Source organism: Cebidichthys violaceus, unplaced genomic scaffold (assembly GCF_023349555.1).
Source record: "Cebidichthys violaceus isolate CVI_PGR_0920_01 unplaced genomic scaffold, fCebVio1.0.p SCAF_6, whole genome shotgun sequence".
Taxonomy (NCBI): Eukaryota; Metazoa; Chordata; class Actinopteri; order Perciformes; family Stichaeidae; genus Cebidichthys; species Cebidichthys violaceus.
In genome coordinates, this window is record NW_027176816.1 from 2,109,309 (window position 1) to 2,131,754 (window position 22,446).

The following is a 22,446-nucleotide window of genomic DNA, read 5'->3' on the forward strand; positions in this document are numbered from 1 at the left end:
CCTCCCTTGTCCCTGTGTGTGTGTGTGTGTGTGTACGCGCACATGTACAGCAAGCACCAGAACCAGATGTTAGTGGGTGACATCCTGTTGAGCTTTATCTTTACTGCAGTTTTGTTTCCTGGGGAAAAATGTTGGGTAAATGCATGCTAGCGGTGTAACTGTTTTTCTTGCAATGCGGGGGCTGTGGTTGGACTTCAGGAAAAGCTCCAGGTGATGCTTTAGTAGACATGGTACAAACACAGGCTGTTTCCACTGGTTGGTCTATGAAAAGAAAGTACACTTGGGGACTAAGCACCACTGTGTGAACACAATTTTGAAATATCTACAACAGGCTTTAGCTTGACTTAAGACAGGATTCGTAGAAAAAAAAAATGCTTTAAAGAAGCTGAGCCTGTCCTTATTCTCGATTTTTGAAGATGCACCTGGTAAACAGGAAGCACTCCTCCTGCCGCCGACATGCTGTGTACATTGCTGAGAGGCCTGTAAAAGCACATGACGTCACACAGAAAACGGCCCCTGGTTTTTGTGCGTCCCTGGACAAATGACTAACAGCTTACAGTGCGTCATCCATTGAACCGCACACAGTACAGACATACATGCACACTTACATGTACAGCGCACATGCTTTTTAAGAATGCTGTAACACACACACACACACACACACACACACACACACACACACACACACACAGGCACACTGACATCATTACATCATTAATTGCACCACATCAGCAGAAAAGTGACGAACTGTTGAACCAATGTGCGGTGTGCTGTAGGGGTGTGATGTCGGGTGTTCACCGATCATGTTCACACAGAGATGGGCTGTTCCAGTGAATTCAGGCAGGCCACATCTGGAAGCACTGCACTGGGGTTTTGAGGACTGCCTGGAGACGGGCTTGTCAAACAATGCAACCATATGGGGGCTGAATCGAGCCAAGATCAGGCTGTCTGGCAAACAGGCGCTCCTGCTGGTCACCCTGTATGTTTCAGACCAGATACTTGTAGAAGTTTGCTAAGGGGGCCTTGAAATCACATTTACAATTCATTAAACGGAAGCAAATTCAAAATTTGAATTTCTGTAATAACTGCTTTGTACGTACAGTGTGTTTGCACTTATATATTTGCAATATTAGCAACAGCGGTGCATGTACATGTTGCGGCCGGTAGCTCCCATGAATTTCGCTCTTTTTTTTTTTTTTATTGTTTTGTGTTCATCACTAATGGCATGTGACAGAATACATTCATCAACATCTGAAAAGGGAAGGGTGGGGATTGGATTAAGAGCAGCAGACTTTGAGACGATCACCGTCCAGGACCGACCAACCAGCCGGAACCAAACGCCACCAAACTGCCCCAGAGAGGAAAGCGGGAGGAGAGCCGAGATGGAAGCTAAGCTAAGCTAAGCTAGCTAGGACCAAAGGCTACTCCACTACCCAGCCCACTGCAGAACAATAAGACGGATGAATGCAGCGGGAGGTCGGTGGCTGTTGAGCCCACATCCTCACAGAGACCTGGCTCCGTCGCTCATCCCGGACCACGTTGCAGCCGACGGGCGGACAGCAGGACTCCGGTGGGACGAGAGGTTGACTCTGTGTTTAAATGAACTCCATAAAAAAAGTTAGCGTTAGATAATACCTTATTTGCATAATTAAACATTAAATCTATAAAAACAAACTTGAAAAACAAAAAACAACGGCATTAGTGTAAGGAAAAGTTCCAGGGAGATATCTATTAGTCATTTTTACATCTTAACTACCTATAGTTCCAAAAAGTATGGCGTTTCATAAAAATGAGTTTCTCAAATCTCCACCTTAGTAGCACTTACATAAACACAACTCTCCAGTTTTATTCTTATCTATTTCTGAAGGTTTTTACAGAACGATTTTGTTCATATATCATTCATAACATGATTTATTTGCTATTTATCCAATATTTCTGTGAGCAAATGTATTTGATAAGGAAATGCCTAAATGTCTGAAAACTTGTTATACGAGAAGTATACTGGAGAAGTTTCATTATGATATATATATATATATATATATATATATATATATATATATATATATATATAGCTACATTCTAAAAATGCTCCCAATCTATTGTATAGCACCTTTGAAAGACAATTTGATAAACAGCTGTGTGTGAAAAATACTTTACACTGTTATATAGAAGTATCTCTATCCTGATCTTGAAACAAACATGAACAAAAAATGACTGCGCCGTAGCCTAATTAAAGTCATCACAATATTAGAAAAGCGTTATGAAGGGGTATATCTACTGGATTACTACCCTTAATATGCCAAAATACAAATAAATGAACATAATGGACCTCAATACGCCAAAGATCCTGACAGAGTAATACAAATATGTGGATATGTTTGCACGTTTTCACATCCATCTTTCGACTTCTACAGTGGCGTGATATTTGTTTGTGGAGGATTATATTTGCACAGTTGGGTTAACACTTATTTGAATGTGAGGCATGTGTCCGTCTACAGCTGAAGAATCCTGATTAGCTAAGCCTGGCAGGGGAGTATTTCTGGAGGGTTTAACTTATATCTCTTTCTCCCTTCCTTCCTTCCCTCCGTTTAGTCACTCTCCCTATCTTAACATTTGACTTATTTTTGGTTCATTTGCACAAAGAGTCTCTGTAGAGTTTGTGTGTGTGTGTGTGTGTGTGTGTGTGTCTCTCAGTGGGGGGGGGGGGGGGGGGGGGGCATTATCAGGACATCACGAGGATCGACACATGGTAGCAGAGAATCCGACCCTCAGGGACATGTTTGGCTTTGCTTTAGTTTCGAGGATCTGGAGTTGTGTGAGTGAGCTGGATTCCAGTCGGATGCAAACCATCATAAGAGCATGACTGACATGTGACAGTGGTGACAGTACAGCCATGGATACGTGGGTAATCTTGATTACATTAAAAGCGGACATTTTGTTAAAACGCATGAATTTGAGAACACTGCAGGACATCCGAAGTTACTGTTCCAAATCTTAGTCATGGTTGTGGCCTTGTCTGCCCTCATCTGTCTCTCTGCCCGAAGCGTCTTGTTGTTTTTCGTTATCCGCTATGTTTCTATGTATCTACTGTGGCACGTCTAAATATCCTTCATACTATAATATCTGTTTTTGCCGTCGACAGCTGAAAAATCAGGAAAAAATAATTGAATGGAGTTTTGTGACCCTTTCTGTTTATTAATGTATAGTCATTCTGCTTATGGCGATCATTTTGTCTAAATGTTGTTTAATCTAATGGGCAATTGTGAAGCGGATGTAATGACATTATGCCATTTAAAGAGCTCAAATTGAGGTCATTTGGGACACTTCAAGGCTACGCCACAATAGCTGAATCAATTTGTTTTAAAAAAACAAACATCCCTGGAAGTTGAGAGGCCTTCCTTCCTGCCTTCCTTTTTCATCAGTGTGGATTAGGAGGGTGAATGCAGAAAGACTTCCCCAGACACGGATATCACTAATGCTTTGACCAATGATAGAGGAGGAAACAACGAAAAATCCTCCCTCTCTATGAAATGACACCGCCGGTGTCCGACGGGCTCCTCTCCTCCCTCGACATCCTGCTGACCTACCCATCTGTCGCCACTCCCGCATCGAAATTCCTCTTCTGTTTCCTGCCATTCTCCTGGTGCGTGATGTTTCCTAGAAGCCGAGGATCCACCCTTCCCTGTGCAAGTCCAGGAGCGAGCAGACAGACCCAGCGATGACCCCCCCCCCCCCCAAAACCAGTGAAAGAGAAACATGGAAACGTATTTATTTTCACCCATAACCCTGCAGCTTGTGTTATCTCGATGCCCTGCCTTCCACGTCTGTTACATAAGACCGTGTGAAACGGGACAGACGTGGCCAAGTGTTTCCGCATTATAATAGAGGGGGCAGCACCGCAGTCCACTTTCTCACAAAAGGGGGAGCTGGGTGGAAAGAGCAACACGGAAAGAGAAAATGGAGGAAACGACATAGTGTAACGCAGCTAAACCTTTTGCAGATCACGCGGTTGATCGATGTGGAGCGTAGCCGTCTGCCTCGGGTCTGGGGGAGCTCAAATGTGCGAACAATGAAGATATATTGTGTTACGGGGAAATCTAATCGTGCTGGGATCGGCTCCAGCGTTTATGGAAATTCTTCTCTCGTCTTTGGGTCCCTGGCAATACATCCGCCAAGTGTAAAGTAGATTGCTTCTTAAGATATACAAAAGGACACGCCCCCCCCACGGACGTACCGAGAGAGGCAGACGGAGATTCATGATGTCATCATAACATTATCTTGACGCCGCTCACAAGTCCTGTTGAGGGAAAAGAGAGTGCCAGAAGTAAAATAGTTAATATAACAGAGGCCTCCTCAACCTCTTTTGTTATTACATCATGTTCTGGGAAACCCAAAGAATGTTTCTGTGTTTAAAACACAATTCTCACACACACACACACACACACACACACACACACACACACACACACACAATGCTGTTGAATATGTCCTGCAGGAACTACAAACTGAATGTTCGATACTCAGTCTTGATAATCTTGTGAGGAGCTGGAGAAACTGTCTTACTTGTTTACTTACGATATGCACGACCTTATTGCTTTATTGATCGAGCAGCTCGGCGTTGTTGCACTTTCCAAAACACAAAGTCCACTGCCAAAAAAATCCCCCCCCCCTTTAACTCTCCCACTGCCTTGATCCCATACAGATGTTCTTCTGTAGCACTCCCCTCTGGAGGGAGCCCACGACCTATTGTTCATAAAAATCAATTCCACGGTCCCGGGCCGACCACGCCCAACACACACGCTCACTTTCACGAGCAGACAATCATGCACACTCAGGCTTAGACACGCATGATCAGAAACATAACACAGCATGGAAGGTTAGTCAACATGGCAGCGACTGCAACACTTCTGGGAAATCCCAGCTCAGAGGACCGAAACTCACTCTTTCTCTCTCTGTGTCACTTTCTGTCCCCCGACAACCTCTCTCCTCTTCGTCCCCCTGCTCCCTCGAGTCCTTTCCTTTGTTTTTTTTTTGAGTTTTTTTGAAAAGGGCAAACTCCACAGGCCTGTAACGAGCCCTAATTGGCTGTGATTGGGTGGCTCCGTAGACATCTTGAAGTGATTTATGCTCAAGGTCGAGAGGGTCGTGAATTTCTTTCGGTCTCAGAGATTCTCAGTCATAACCCCGGGAGCTTTAAATCCCCGATCCAGATTTCCTTTGGAGTGTATCTATTAAGGGTCCATGCATATTGATGCACTTGCAGAGAACGAGGGCAAAGCTTTAAGTACTGCAAAAGGCATTTCAGAACTCATATTTCACCGCTCCGTATGTTTTTGCGTGTAATTCCATTTTATTTATTTTTTGCAATTAAATTGAGCAATCATTTATTGGTCTTTAATGCCCAAGTTATCGGACTAATCTGATATTAATTTGCCAGAAAAGATCAAGAGGGAGAAAAACAAGAAATGAAAGACTTTTACCATAGAATTCCCATTAACATGTTTCGAAAACAGTTCCTTGTTTTGACTCTTTTTGGAAATGCCTAACTTCCCCCGACTGTTCTTTCATCCGTCACAACTAAGAGGGACTGCAGAAAAATGAATCGCTGCTGCTCTCACCAGACGAGAGCACCCCCCCCCCCCCCCCCGCACCCCCACCATGGCGTTGGCATCCTGTAAGTACATCGTAAACTGCGTGTGTTCTGGCCGCACATGGCCAGATAAGGTCTGCGGGATTAATTCATTAGAGTGCCGGCTGCCCAGATGGCTCTCATTACATGTATCTGTTCAATTCATCTCTGGAGCACTTTCTCATAAGTCAAACTGTCGGCGGCAGCGGCAGCAGCAGCAGCAGCAGCAGCAGCAGCAGCAGCAGCGGTCCATCGGTAACAGAAACGTGGTAGTTCTAGCCAGTTGTATTGACTGATATTATGGTCTCCAGGGGCCCTATTAAAAACCAACATTAAGTTCAGACACTGCTTTGCTGAAACAGATGTGAAACATTTTCATTATGAATTAGTTTTACCAGGATATGAATGACTATACTTATTTTTTTAAATTACTCTTACTGAACTGTTAAATGCAGGTGTTAATATGAAATCAACAGTTCCTAATATGATGCTTTTATTTCGGGGGGTTTTTTCTGAGTGGTGTGCTTCGTTTTACAAGGACATTTGACCATGAGGTGGCACTACAGGATCAGGCTTTTCAAACCATCCCAGTCCGTCACAAAGGGAAGGTAGACTCCTGAATGACTCAACTCTGCACTCTTGTGGCAACAAGAGAAACTAAACGAATCCATTTTTTGTTGCATTTCCCCAATTCTTGCCACAGAAAACACACAGAGTTGACTAATGCCACGCCACGAAACCGTCAGCATGTCATAAGTTGAGGTGAAGATGAGAGCCAGAGGAAAAGTGTGAACTAAAAGCTGAACTAACCCAATGTGTAAGAGAAGATGGCAAACATAAGAACAGTCTCAGACAGACAGCACCCACAATCAGATCAGTTAGCCTCCAGACTGTATGAGGCAGACCATTTCATCCAATAATCCGCCATAACCCATCTGGAGTGTTTTTTTTTTGGGGATATGGTGATGAGTGGATGAGGTGGTGTGTGTGTGTGTGTGTGTGTGTGTGTGTGTGTGTGTGTTTTGAAGCAGGTAGCTATACACCTTCTGAAGTGTTGCTTTGGGCTCGCCGGGAGACGCTTAGGTCCTCCACATCAAATATTCATTTCACAGAAACTCCTGAGTCTTAAATAATTCTCAAAGAAGTGTGCCGAAAGCGAGCCCTTGCAATCCCGGGCACGTTTCTATCTGGACAATGGATTCAAGGGGGGGGGGCATGAGGAGGGAGACAGAAGGGGGGGGGGTTTGGCAGACAGTGGATTGGATCTATTGTGTGGGCCCAGAACAGATGGGTTGCGATAAGAGGTTATCACCTGAATATACAGTGTGCGACATGTTCAGCGAGCACAGATTACGTTAAAGGAGATTCAAAGCGGTGCAACATTTGAAACATGTGGCTTTGTAATAGCAAATAAGGATCAAGACAATGTTAAATAGCCCGATCCATCACGTTTTGACTTCCATGACGGGCTTAGTGATAAACCACTCGGAAAATATCTGATGGATATTATCTGTTGATTTAGTGGACCACGTCTTAATTTCAAGGTTTTCTGAAAACCTACTTTGATTCTGACTGAGCCCCGCCCCCCCGTTAGTCTGTGTGATAACAACCAGCACCTGATCTCGTCTGACCTGACCCTGCTCTCATCCAGGACTTTATTCCAACCACAATTACACCATACCGGATGGATGATCTCGCACTCATTACCCCTCCATATCGGAGACCCTGACTGAACGGATCCGTCCCCTCTGGTGAGTGTGTGTGGCAGGTGGTGTGTGTCGACTTGGCCCCCCGCCCCAGTCCTCGGCCCTGGCGCGCTGATAAGAGCTCAGCGTGGAAAATCAGACAGCGGCGCTCTGGCCTTTCAGATGCGAGCCGGAGAAAATGAGCCATGAAGGAAATCGGAGGTGATTATCTTTATTATCAGCCAGGGGAGTAACTGTGGAAACGGCGACCTGTGGGGGGGGTGGGGGGGTGGGGAGAGAGATGCACAAGCTGTTCCAGCGGCACGCTGATTGGCCCATACAAGCTCCAGTGGTAATTAACATCTGCATATGCAAACGAGTGCTCCAGCTAGGGAAATTTGGCAGGCGTTCCTCACCTGCACCCTGTGCCTGAAAGCAGCAGGGTAGTTGAGTTTGTGTCACCGTGTGTGTGTGTGTGTGTGTGTGTGTGTGTGTGTGTGTGTGTGTGTGGGTACACACAGTGCAGACGCACGCACACACACACACACACACACACACACACACACACACACACACAAAATCAAATTATGTATGTTCTGTGACTTCATATTCATAACACAACCCTGTTCTAGGGTGCACTTGTGTATTTTAATGTTCCTGTGCATTTGCATAGCAGGAAAATACTTACGCCTGCACTTTTTTTTTTTTTAAGCACAGCTGGTTTGGGTGGACCTGGGGGGCTGGACCGGGGGGGGGGCTACTGGGCCGAAGGGACGCCATTCTCCCACCTCTTTGTTTTTGCTGAGCCGTGCTAAAAGAGAGGAGGCCACACAACAGGAGGCTGTCAGTGGGCCTGCTGGGGGAGACTCATTACCATCTCAGGGAGCAGGGACAAGTCGCGTCCGGAGAAAGGCACCGATCGCCAGCCTGGCCTGCTGATAGGGACAGTCACAGTGGGACAGTCACAGGGCTCAGACAAGTGGGAGAGCTTGTTGTCAGCAAACGGCAGAGGGAGACTTTCTATACGCATGAGTGAAGCAGTTAATTAATATCTGTTTCCCTTTTCATTTGAACATGCATGTTTGCATGAGTCCAGGGTCTCGTGATGCACCTGTATCTTTATGTGTGTGCTGTTTTCATACCATTTCCTGTGTGTGTGTGTGTGTGTGTGTGTGTGTGTGTGTGAGAGAGACACAGACATGCTGCTATATGAGTCTCTGACCTGTGAATTATGCAGAGCGCCCACTGACGTGGCCGGCGTGCGTTGTGCAGTGGAGTCCTAATGAGAGAGAGGCTAGCGGGCGGCAGGCAAGACGGGCTGCGGAGCAGACTGAGAATGACAGCCTCGACAACGGGAAGCCAGACTATAAATAGAGCCTGTGCTGAGAGAGTTTATGACACCTGGATTCACATTCGTTCGCGATTTCTCTCCGACCAACTTCCACACCACCCACATCTCTTTCTTTTGCGTTCTTCTCGGCCTCCGTGCCGCCACTAATGTCTTCTCTCTCTCTCTCTCTCTCTGTCTGTCTGTCTTCTTAAGCATCTCTCTTTCCATTAACTGTCTCCTGCTCAGATGGTCATGTGTTTTGGGACGTCTCTTCCTATAGTTTACGGACACTCATTTCCTCCATCACCTCCAATCTGTTCAATTTAAAGACCTCATTTTTTTTAAATATTGTTTTTATTAGTTAAGTTTACCAAAAATGTTAAGCTCACATACTCGGCGTAAGGCTCTGACCTGTGGGTGATTAAGTAAGAAAGATACCTGCGTATGTTAAGTTGGGTTTATGATTTCCAGCCAGTCAGACGTATTCTTAAATATATTATCTTCTTTCACCCACTTGTATGTATTTAACTGGCCAATAAAGCTGATTCTGGTATGTATGATAATTATCCATTTGATTCATTTGTATTTTACAAATTAATTACTTATTCTCCAAGTAAGTAAATTTTATCGGAGACGTGTATAAAAATGTACAAAATGTAAAAAAATAAATATTAATACGTGGCTGAAAGTAGACCCCCATGAAAGCATTATTTACCCCTGTTTGAGTACGCCCAGCTATTTAAGGACAGCATTTAAGTTGTAAAAAGAATATAGCCGATAGTCATCATGACCCGTTTCTATAGAGTTACATGGTGAAGTATTGAGAGACGGATGCACTGTTAGTTTGGGCCTTTACATACGTTGACAATAACACTTTGGGCTTTGTATTGACAAGAATCTGCTGATAAGATATTCATACAGGGGTTACGATTCAATATATTGCAATATGTTGCGATACAACAAGGTGATATATTGCAATGTTTTAAGGAGAACTGTCATAATATAAAAAAACACTCCATATGCTCCATATGCATTTAATCTGAGTAAAACAAGTATAATTTTGGGGATTTGCATTTATCAAAGTCTCTGTAACGTCCAACATCATAGCACTTCTGAGCCTCTGACTCTGCCACAAATCTTTGCACCTAAACTATCATTCTAAAATCATTAGAGTGTTTTTGAAAAGTGCAATACCACAAAACATAATATTGCGACGCTGAAGCGTTTCCAAATGTTCTTACACCCCAGACTATCACCAGACTTATCCTTGAAAAGCTGATTCTGAACAGAACCTTTACATTACTGCCTATGACCTGCATGCATAGATCTAAATGATAAACGGTGTGCAGGTATACAGCGAGGTGGGAAGAACCCTTACAATGCCCCAAATTGTCCCAGGCACTCATCAGAGGAAGCTCGGGGTGTTTTGTTCAAGGACGCTTGGAGTTGTCTCCCATAAATCTAACCTACAGAACTCTGCCAACACCACAATACACAATAATACAGAACTTTTCTTCCTTGTCAACCACATGGCTACAAAGTGATCCCCAATGCAGTGGTTCTCCTCACTTTGCCTAAAGAAGATCTCGACCAGCGGCAAAGGGAAAACAAAGACATCTACCAACCATCGGTACCAGAACGAGAAGAACTGCGGTCCAACAAAGTGTCGGGGGTTTGTTCCTTCTGTGAAATGAATACCCGGATATTCCTCCAAAGTGGAGCAGAAATCACCGCTGGCATCGACTCGCAAACTCACATTACCGTAATTATTTTAGAATTTGCCTTGTAATCCTAGGCTGAGAATCCTACCCAGAACGAATGGGATGTCAGCTTTATGCAACTACTTGTAAAGGCATTACAGGGCGTTAAATCCCGCGTGGATTTGAATTGGTCTCAGCAGTACAGGATTAGAAGCCTTGGGGATTAGACCTTCCCTAGAGGAAATATAGGAGCAGGGGTGGCCAAGAGACTCCAGATAAAGAATACATATCGCTTGATAACAGGGCAGCTGTTTACCACTACTCCATCCTTCTGTAAACTGTCTAACTACTCTTGTGTTTGTATTAATGTCATGTATGAAGGACCACTGCTCACTCTGTCTACACACGATCAGTTACATCCCATTACTCTTGTGGTGCAACTTGATTATTATTACATAATAAGGGGGCCTACTCACGTGATCTTCTGTTTTCCTTCCTCTCTGATAAAATACAAATGAAACCAGGAAAAGATGACAAACGCTTGAGCTTGTGCCTCAGAGGATGATGCAAGTGCATCATCCTCTTGAGGAATCGATGACCTCGCAGCGTCATTTCATCCCCGCTAAACACACTTGCCCCAACACTTCCACGAGCAACCTAATGCGATTGCAGCCCCTGTGGTGGCGCAAAAGAAGCCGAGCGCCAGTGTGCGTTAAAGACAAAAACGGGGCCGCATTTCAGCGTGTTATGGCCACGGGCTATTCTGTTAGCCGCTGGCCAGGAAGGAAGTGAGTGGGATGAAGCCCGAGAGATGGAGAGAGAGAGAGAGAGAGAGAGAGAGAGAGAGAGAGAGAGAGAGAGAGAGAGAGAGAGAGAGAGACGGCCCGTGTCTCCTGGCGCCTGAACGCTGCGGGGGTCTGGGGATGTGTCCGACAGAGGCCGAAATTGGCATCACCTTTGGAGAGAGGATTTCAAACTGTGAGGCCGGGAGGGAGAGGCGTGAGGCAAATAATATACTGCGAGAGATGAAAGGGACGGGTGTGTTCCAAAAACACACAACGGGAATTTAGTTATTGTGGTTTGGCCCGCTGATCAATACGATCACGAGTAACAGCTGGCTGTTTGAGACCAGACCGTGCTTCTCCTCTGAGTCATCATTCAGTCAAACAACGCAGGCGTAAAGAAAAACGTGACTTCCAGACGCTCCTCGTTACTCCATCTCGCTCGAGGATGATCAAACTGGAACCTTTCTTCAGTACCAAACAGTGATGTGCGGTGAGGCTCGTGGCAGGTGAGGAACTGCCTGCACACTACATAAATCAGATTTAAAAATATATGAACCCAATAGAGAAGCTTAAATCACCAGTCAATTGGCAGCTTGCACATTGACTACTGGTTGTTTTTCATATTTCATATCAGCATTCTTTACACACACATAGGTAAGGTACATATTTGATTCCACCGGGAGCGTTTCAGAAGCGGAGCGCTCGCGAGCACCACCCGCGAAAATCGTGAGAGTCCGCGATAATCTGTGTAACAACCACGATGTATAAAGAGAACAACAAACACATAAAAAGGTTACTTTACCTGTCCGACGTTGAATTGCTGTTGATTTGGTCATATTTCCCTGTTTTTTGGGACATTTTTAAGCTTGGATGTATAATCTTACATTTTAGCGGTCAAAGCAAAATATAAGAAGAAGAAGAGAAGTGTAGAAGAAGAGCAACGACAGAACAAGCTAAACCCGACCCGTGGGCTCTCGCTCGCCCTCTTCAGTGAGGCAGAGGTACTGTTCGCCTCTCTGTGCTTTTTCACTGCGGTTTAATGTCAGATCAGCAACACTAAATATGTTCTACACATACGTGACATACAGTCCATATTCTATGTAAAGAAAGGACATATAATAAAAGTGTCTACAAATATTACAGTGGTGACAAACAATGAGAAAGCAAAAGACACGCGCTCAACCCAGTTAGTGAGGATTCACAGTCTGAGGTGAGGCTCAGCTCGTCTGCCTCACCTCACTGTCTCCTCTGTTTGAACAGGACATGCGCTAATTCAGCAATTTTGATTATAAAAATGCTTGAAATGATTGGAATCATATATAAATTACATTTGTAGCACATATCAGTAGAGAAATATTAATATTTATTTTATTTTATCATTATTTGTTTTTTACTTGTCATGATGACCACACGTCCCTGGTATCAAACTAATCCATTAATGTTGGTCTGTAGGCATGAATCTAGGCATGAATCTATGGGCACAATGTAAATAATTAGTTCATTTGGCACACTTCTAATGGTGACAAAAATGCGGTGTTGAAGTTGTTATACGCGCTTCATACTGCATCTTTGTAAACATTATACTTCCTGTTTACATTCCCCAAAGCATTGTGGGAACTGAGTATGAGTCCGTCTTCATCCAATTTGGGTGGTTGCTCCACAAAAAGACACGAATACAGATTTCGGCTCTATGCAATTTTTAACCAGCAAAGTTTATTTATATATAACAACAGTACAAAGTGAATCCTTGGCTTGCAAAATAGGTGTGCTTCATATTTACAATAGGTACACAATAATATATTATCATAACAAAATCAAAGCAAATAAAAAAAACAAGAGAACAACCTTTTTTAAATACTTTAAGTTTCTTACAATTTTCACAACACTTTTATAAAACAAGAAGAACAGACAGCCATTATTATTATCATCGTCATCATCATCGCCAGTAATTACTATTTTACAGAACTCCAGTGTCTACAAAGGGTTTGTTTACAATGTGTTTAAAATGGAAGGATACTCATTTTATACTTTGTGATATTTCGACTTGAGAGTAATACATCGGTCAGGATTTCAATTCCTCTGTCTAATGCCAAGAAGCGAACGAAATGCTGATTAAATGCTTTGTTTTGTATAAGGAATGACACGTGCCAGTCTAAAAACCACAACACCATCTCTTCGGCAACACATTACACCGAGAGCAAAAAAAAAAAAAGTGCACAAAGCATCTTCAATTAGCTATCAGCTTGAGCTGAAAAGAGGTTGTGTTCATGACAATCTATCTATCTATATCTCACACAACTGGCAGTCAATTGGGATTCTGCGCTGCAGAAAGAGTAAACTAATTTTTCTCTTCTCAGTTCAAACTGAATTTAAAAAGTTCGCAGAAATGAGCATACAGCATGGAGACAAGCTATATCTGGTAACAAAGCAACAAAAAAATAAAAAAAATCTCTTTCACAAAAAAAAAAAGGTGCATTCAGCTGTGATGCAATATGTGCACAGATGGGCTTTCGGGAATAATTGCAGTTAGACTAATGATGGCGTGGATCGATATGGAATACCGAGCAGAACCAAAGCATGAATTAAAATGCATGCACAAATCTCACACAAGACAAAAGGAAACATCCTGATATGAACGATCTCTGAGTGAAAAATCAAAGCCACTTTCAACCAATTTGTGTGCCTCTGATTACGTTAGTCACAATTCTGAATACAGGGGAGCTTCGTGTAAGGGTTGGAAATACTCTAATAAACATACATTTTTCATCCCTTGCAAAAAGGAAAAAGGCATTTAGGTCCTGTTAAAATGATAAAAAGCATTACTCCATACAAGTAATGTGAGGTATGAGGAGGATACAATTCTATATGCTGAAATTGGGAAGACACCTTAATCAAAAGGAAGAAGCTTCATGTTTTGTGTATGTACTGTATATTTGCGCCACTGTGTACCTATTGATGTTGATTAGGAGGGTAGGGAGCGAGAAGGTGCTTTTTCAGATTACGGAACAAATTACGACTACTCTGCCCCCACTGGCCGAACACAGTAATAACATGTCAATCATCACCTCATCCTACATTTCTCCTTGCATGTTAGTTTGATGTTTTTTTCTTCTTTCCATCTTCTGATCACACTGTGCACACAACTGACTCAGATCAAAGAGCAGCTTCAAAGCCGGAGCAGGAAACTAGAGCTAAAGGGGTTCTCTCTCTCTTTCTACCTCTCCCTCTCTCCTCATTTCTCAACACTTCTCTTCAAACGGCTCAGGCGAGCCAAGTGCTGAGCGAGGCAATGTCTGCCTGCGCCAGGCTGTAGCCTCTTCACCTTTCCTTTTACTTTATCTCGCTAAGACAGTTCTCAGCAGAGTGCCAGCGCTGGGTATCACTGAAAAACCATTGGGCTCCGAAAGCACTGAAAGCACTGTGCCCGAGTCGAGGACTAATAAGATCAGGAACACTGAGCAGGTGGGTATCTAAGGCCACAGAGAAAAAGAAGCACCTTTCACCCACTACTGGTGTTTGTCATGCTCTCAACACACACAATTGCAGTATACTGTGCAAACCTTTAATACTACCTATTTTCAAGTACTTGATGTAAACAACAAGCAAACATACAACCCAGAAACAAAATTAAATGACGTATCCAGAGGATGGAATCTACAGTTTGTTGTCATCCAGCTAGAAGGTTGAAAGGTTACATCAGCCTTTTAGCTTGTGACGTTTTGGTTTAAGTCAGGAGACGCACCCACTCAACATGAAACATACTAGTTTTATATGTCTTTGTGTTTTTCATGTTGTTGTTTTTTCCTCATTCCCAGATCCCTTTTTTCCGCCGCTTATGTTTCGTACCTTCACACAAAACTCACCATTCCAGTTATACGAGCCTCAGCTTTAACCGGCTCTACACTCCAACGTGAGAGCTTCGAGAGCTTTGCTCCCTCTGTAAAGCATGAACCGATTTTTGACACGTTAGTGAACAATTTGAAACAACAGGATCTTTTGGCACTTGTTCAAACTAAACCCGCGGAGCTAGACTTCTTATTGTCTGTGTGAGGACATGGGTGGTGGTCGGGTTAAAAAAAAAAAAAAAAAACTCCCATCAGCTAACACCTCAACGGGCCAGCTAGAGCTGGCAGGACTCATTGGCACTTGATAAAATCAAAAGATGGACCCTTAGAACACTTCTGATGTGTGATAGCATGCATGACAAGTACACATAAAGTTGATCAAGTTCCCAAAAGAGATACACACTGTGGTTATATAAATGAGAGTTTTAGCCGACAGAGACTAATTGCTCTCGTCTGGTTCCTACTAACTGCAAGCTGCACATACTGTGGCGTACGAGTCACAGCAGCGACGGCCACGACACACACACACACACACACACACACACACACACACACACACACACACACACACACTCTCCTCTAGCAGAAAAGTGATTTAGGGTAAATAAAGTTTGGGAAGCAGCTGGATGGGCTGGGGCCAGGACGGACAAATGGAGTCGTTCACTTGATGAGCTACTGCAAATATCTGTGGAGCTCAGTTCCACCGAGCCCCTTTCTGTTTGCAAAACTCAAATAGACAGACAAACAAACAAACAAACTAAAAACATTTGTACATTCACATACACTGATTGGCCAGTATCAGCCGGTACATACACAAGATGACCTAACTGCTGAAAACAAAAAGCCTTGGACACCAGATTGATGCTGATTTATGGTCATCTCCTAAATACACTATAGACTTCATCTCCGTCACCCTCAGTTTAGGGTGCAAGCATGCCGGCTGAACTGTGACCACCACGAGCGGAGTTCCGTTGACTCTTCGATGATGAGCACAAGGTTCATGTTTTCCTGTACACTTCTGATTGGATAAAAAGCAGAGGTTTTTGTCCGAGTCACGTGGAGCATCAGTCCAAGAAGGGGAGGAGCGAGAGAAGACATGGGCCACGGCCCGTTTCACCACCGCACTACGCTGACGTAGTGTTGCACTCTTAATAATGTCTTTATACAACAACACGTATGGGATCCTGGGTGGATGTTTTTTTTTTCCAACTGCAACTGATAATATTCAAATGTACAAGTACAAAAATAAAATCTGAGAAAATCTGAATGCAAACTCAGCTGTCCAACATGAGATCTGCTTCTCGCCTTTTTTTTTTTTTTTTTTTGTCTCCGTTTCACACTCAAATGTGAGTTTCTGTCTGGGTGGGGAATAAATTTGTTCCTCCATTTGCTCTCACCGTCTTGCAGGAGTCTTCCTCAAACACACACTCATGCACGCACGCACACACACACACACACACCACACAACATACAATTTCCTGTCAAACTGAGAGAAACAGAGACAAAAAAATAAAATAAAAAATAAATACAAGCCATGTTGTTGCCTTCTCTGCTGATGCCATTATTAGCTCCAGCTGCAGGGCCTCTGTCTTAGTCTGTGGGCCCTTAGCTGGTGCCATCATGGAAGGAGGTGAGAGAATTACAAACTAAAGCAGTTGTATGTCGGTCCGGCTTTGGATGCAGAGAGGTCCCAGGTCTGGTTCGTGGTTGTAGCTCCCACGATGAGAGGTAAGTCATTCGGGACCGTTTTGGGAGGCTCTGTGGAGACTGTGGTCCTGTCTCTCTCGTCCTCTCTCTCTCTCTCTCTCTCTCTCTCTCTCTCTCTCTCTCTCTCTCTCTCTCTCTTTGAGTGGCGGTCACCCTCAGCTCTCGAGGGACATGGCAGAGATGAGCTGCTCCACCTTGTAGGCCAACCTCTGCTTCCTCGCCTGTTCATCCTGCTCCAGGGCTGCTGTGATCTGAAGAGAAGAAAAGACTATATGGTCAACAAACTAGAATCACCGTCTCGCTGTCGTTTGCCTCGACCGACCAGGTCAAGTGTGCAGTTTACATCCACGTCACAGTGACCTTTGACCAACAACATCGCTGAGTCCAAGTGGACGTTTGTGCCAAATTTGAAGAAATTTGCTCAAGGTGTTCCTGAGATATCACGAGAATGGGATGGACGGACAACCCAAAAACACAATGCGTCCTCGAGGCGACACTGACAGAGAGATGTACAGCCTGAAGACATAATGCCTCCAGCCACGACATACAAATAAATAGTGTGACTGCATCCTTGTTGGTTATGATATGTTTATCAAATTAGAGCCGATAACATTTAATAGAAAACTGTGTTTCTTCACAGAGTAGAGCCTGGTCTTTTAGGTTTGCATAGGCAAGTCACATGAAAGAGAAGAAAAGAATTACATCACTGACTTTGTCTTTGACAACATGGAGAATATTTGTGTATTAGCATTTCCCCGTTTTATCTTCTGAGCCCATTTCTTGTAAATTTGGCATTTGTCAAGTCGGGTTCAAAAAGGAATTCAGACAGGCTCTCCACCTCTTCGTTTTCTCATCTAGTGTCTGCCTTGTCAGGATGAATCCATGTCAGAGTGGCAGCAACACACATGGCAAAGGCCTTTAATATGAACATAAAACAGCAAAATATACTACAATACGGGCCATGTCGTCATCACCTTTGATATCTGTGTCCAAGGGCTGGAGCTTTTAGTTCAACATAAGGTTTCTAGTTTGCTTCTGTTGATCCATTTCACATCAAACTACATTAGACTGGAATGCAGTGTTTCACTCAATAATTCATGATTCATGAACAAAATAATTAATTGACCCCTCTTATGCAAAGTAATTTCAAATATTCTGCGGTGAAGAGATAAATAATAAATGAATGTGGGAGAAAAACTGTCACCCACAATGCACCATTTATTCACTTTAGATTAATCACCGATTTTTTTTTTGTTGCCTTTACTCATTTATTTATACTCAGAGGCTCATCAATACAACTATTATCCTGTCTGTATATATCATATTTTTTGTTTTTAGTTATAGTTATATTTTATTTTAGTTATTGTGGATTTTCTTTTTACATTTTTACTTAGTTCATATTCTCTACTGCTTATTACTTATTTATAATACTTGTTTGTATCTTGTCTGCACTATCCACTATGTTGCTGTAATCCTGTAAATTCCTCCACTGCGGGACTAATAAAGGATTATCTTATCTTATCTTATCAAAGGCACAGGCATATATCATAATGATATATCATTCTTACTGATAAAATATCTGATTTGTACAAGCATTTTGCCAACCCAAAGAAATCAGTGCTATCTCTATTTATGTGCTTTTAAACATTTTACAAGGCATGTAGTGTCAAGTGAGCTAAATGTCATTTAGGTGTCCTTCAGTCAACGAGAACCACACTTTCAGTTTTCAGAGGTCTGTTTTTGGTGGGTCGGTAGCTCCACCCCCTTGTATTTCTTCGCATACAGCATGTCAAACCTTTGCTTGCTGGCTGCCGTATTGCAGAACACAGTATCCGTCAGAACGCCTACCGTCTTCCACTCATCTGCTTAAGTGCTCTTAAAGGCTTGGCAGCTACAGGCAGAGTGTTTCCTCCTCCTCATTGGGCCCCGATAGCAATCTATTATTAATCTGTAGCACTGTATGCAGGTGCAGCTCCCACTGCCATCTCCCAAATCCATTTAAGTAGGCTGCAGCTCTGGCCTGGTCAGCCCTTTGTGAAGGGCTGAGTTAGAATGAAGAACCGTTAATGCTAGCTGAGGTTTTTACACACTGCACTCGGGGAGACGGCAGATACTGCAGGATTGATGGGGTACATGTGTGTAGAGTGCATGTGTGCACAATGAGTGTGAGTTTGCATATGTCTCGACGCATGTGTGCGTCAGACAGCTACAACTGCAGAGGCAGCAAAAGTGGCTGGATGAGATTCATGGAGAGCAAAGGGGAAGCTGACTGGATAATAGGTAAAAAGAAAAGGAAAGTACAGGAAGGAGGGACAGAGAAAATAAGATAGAGAGAGAGAGCGAAAGAGAGAGAGAGAGAGAAAGAGAGAGAGATACTGTGGTCCAACATAAAGGTCAGGCTAATGCTTCCCAGAGGAGGAGCTGACATTAGAAGCAGAATGTCTCCATAAATGCAATCTCTTTCTCCTCATTCCCTATCTTCCTCCCTCCTTTTTTACGCTTCTTGTGATCTGACAGTGCCTGTGTGTGTGTGTGTGTGTGTGTGTGTGTGTGTGTTGCCTCGGATTCCGCTCATGAGAGTCATATATAACAGATAGTCCACTCTAACTCAGCACAGACGAAAGGACGGAGCCGCATGCTGAGAGCTTGTAGACATTTACTGTCTGCTCTGCAGATCAGACACACTGCCTTGTTAAGCGCAGGTCTCTCTAGACCTCTAGGCTTTGGGGAAGTCTACTGAAGACTCTGAGCTGACCTCACTAACCTTTGCCGGTTATGAATAGTCTGGGAACACCAAGGGCAAGATAAACGTATATTAAAGCGCGGGGGCAAATTTTCCTGCACGTCTTTTGTTCAATTTGCGCTGGCAATCTGCCCGTAATTAGCAGCTGATTTTCTAAGGCAGCAGCTCATTACGCAATCAGACCTGGGACAGCCCTCCAGGTAAAATCTTCAAGTGACGGTGCTCAGTATGTAGTTCAGAGAGGAGGGATTCATCCGAGATCACCAAGCTCAGAAAATAAATTATGCTGCGCAGAAATAATTACGTAAAAAAAATCTTTTGTATACACTTATTATAATATACTTGTAGGAATTTATACTACGAATGAAAAAAGACGAGAGAGGGAGGGAGAAAATAGAGAAACGGAGATAGCAGAACAGCGCAGCAGAAGCTCAACGCAGAGCAGGTGGAGGATGGAGATGGTGCTGATACGGATGACGTTTCAATAGAATAAAGCTAAATGTCTCAAATTTAATTAGGGAAAAACATTTCCCATCCTCTCTTTATTAGGTGCTATAAAATAGTTCTTTTAAACACTCCTATGCCAATTGTGCTCAGGATTTTTTGTACAAAACTGGACCAATACCGATATTGGGCCGATACTGACTCACATAGCTGATTCGGGTATCGATGACAATGGGGTCTACATACTAGATACATTATATACTTTGTTTATGACCAATTTTTTTGCTGCATTTTGAATTGTAATTCCAGTTAATGAGTCATGCATGATGTGGCCTTACACGTAAAGGAATGACCCCAGTCACTTCCACACAGTGAGGTGTACAACTTATTAATTAAACCCTTGTATTTGCTCGGGACTCTGTGTCGGCCGGCACCCGAAGTCCAGGTATCGCTATCGGGACGTAAAAAGTTGGATCGATGCATCCCCATCGTAAATAACGCGAACCTCAGCGATTCTTCCAGAATGCATAAAAAAAAAAAGAATTGTGCTTGTCGTTAGGCGTGCACGTGAGAGTACATGCATTCATGTAAGCGCCACTTACCTCCTCACTGTACTTGCTGATGTAAGAGTAGATCTCATTGAGAGCGCTGAGCATGTTAAATTCTGTGGAGTGGAGTCTGGCCTGTTCTGCCAAATAGGCATTCATGTCCTGGTCACTGATGGCTGGCAGCCGGTTGATGTCAGCGTAGTACCTGAGGACGCAGACAAGGGGCAACACTTGGCATCACTAGCAGCCACTCACTGAGTCAACGCTAAATTCTTTGTATAGTCACATTTTTTTTAGCCATAATATCACTTTCACGAACAATGAATGTCTGGTAATAAACGCTGACAAAAGGCTTTTACATAATCTGATTGAGAAGTGCAGGCTTGAAGAAAGAGAATTATGAATCAATTCCCCCAAAGTATCCCAGATTTTATTGTAAGAGGATACAAAAAAGATGTGACAGATGGGCGTGTAAAGCTCGTACCTCTCTACCCAGCTCTTGTAATTGGGGATATCTTTAGCGTAGAGTAGCTTATTGGATGGAGAGTCTTTGCCCAGGCGGTGCTCCGAAGTGGAGCAAGAATCCATAAAGGTCTGCGCTACTACAGACAGGCAGGCGTCCGTGATGCTGCTCTTATGGATGTCAAACACGAACTGCGGGTTCTTGATCACGTTCACCCAGAAACGCAATGGAAGGCTGGAAGACAGAGACAAACAGAAAAAGTAAGAGAAGAGTGAAGTTATCTCACTTGGTGAGCCTGACAAGGCAAAGGATTGCTTCACCACATGCCCATGGCATGAGGATGTCCTGCATGTGAAATTACTTTTGATGAAAAAGGCCCTTACCAGTTGCTTTTCCACGTGTGACGTACATCTGTGTCATGAATGCCATGTTTGTCCGCCTGCTCATCCAGGAAGTCAAACATGTATTTGATGGCGAGGGGAAGAGTGCTCCCTCGGTGAACTGTGCTGAACAACGTCTCAAATAGATCGTCGACAAATTTTTGTAAAGTACCCTGGGGAAAGGAGAGCACACAGAGATGAGCAATTTGTGGTCAGCGGGAAACAACGCTAACGCAGCCAGAATGCAGTAATGCGATGAAAAGATAACTGAACATGTGCTAACGCTGAGAATATCTTACCTTGGTAGCTAGCAGCCTGGTCAGATAAATCTCAGAGACCATCTTGCTACCGCGGTCTCCTTCCTTCTGGTCTCCGTGTTCGTGGTTCTTCACCAGGTGCCACACCTTCACGCCGCTTTCTAGATCCGGGGTTATCATGGGGGCACGTGAGCGGAGGCTGTCGGGACTGCCCGTGTAGCGGAATGAAGAGTCTGTCCAGGAACAAAAAAAACAGACACAGAATTGTCAGTAATCCTAAATGACACAGCCTCTCTCTCATTTCCATCACTCCTTTGTAAGTCATTACAAAGCCGAATCTTCCGTGTTCCACCTCTGCTCTAAAGGCCTTTACACACCGGGGGTGGGATGAATAAACGACCCAAAAATGTGGACTACATGGCTGCAAATTTTTTGCATCAAAACTATACATACATTTGCTACAGTTGCAACCCTTGTTCAACAAAAAGTTTTCAGAGATTTGCACAGGCAGAGGATAAACTACCAAAGCAAGGCAAGTTTATTTGTAGAGCACATTTCAACAACAAGGCAATTCAAAGTGCTTCACATAAAACCATTAAAAGCATCAAAACATAATGCAAAAGAAAAGGATCCTGGATCCTATTGACCCAGAGCAGAGTCTGGCAGTCTGTCTGAGGTAAATTGTTGTATAACTTAAGCTACTGTAAGCTATTTTATTGAATTTCATTCAAGCCAAATGCTCTGAGTGAATTTTGAGTTCCCTCTGGTGAACAGTGTACTGTATACGTCTAGGGCTTTTATTGTGAAAGGTAGGAGCGGATAGAGTGAATCTAGTACTTTGTCAAATTTACTGACGTGCAGATTATTTGCATGAAAAAAAAAAAGAAAAAACGCCCCTTGTGTGAAAAGGACTTAAGCTGTGCTGTAAAG

At 43.5% G+C, this 22,446-nt stretch overlaps 1 protein-coding gene across 1 annotated transcript in view; it reads right to left on the reverse strand.

Moving 5' to 3' along the window:
• Nucleotides 1-15,216: 15,216 nt before the first annotated feature.
• The window catches only part of plxna2 (plexin A2), a 179,012-nt gene continuing 171,782 nt past the window's right edge, over nucleotides 15,217-22,446 (reverse strand). The window contains exons 29-33 of the mRNA XM_068733107.1: nucleotides 21,559-21,749; nucleotides 21,263-21,432; nucleotides 20,901-21,113; nucleotides 20,471-20,621; nucleotides 15,217-16,932 (exon numbers count right to left, since the gene is read on the reverse strand). Of these exons, the coding sequence (XP_068589208.1) occupies nucleotides 16,837-16,932; nucleotides 20,471-20,621; nucleotides 20,901-21,113; nucleotides 21,263-21,432; nucleotides 21,559-21,749 (821 nt within the window). The 3' untranslated portion in view covers nucleotides 15,217-16,836. The remainder of the gene's footprint in view (nucleotides 16,933-20,470; nucleotides 20,622-20,900; nucleotides 21,114-21,262; nucleotides 21,433-21,558; nucleotides 21,750-22,446) is intronic.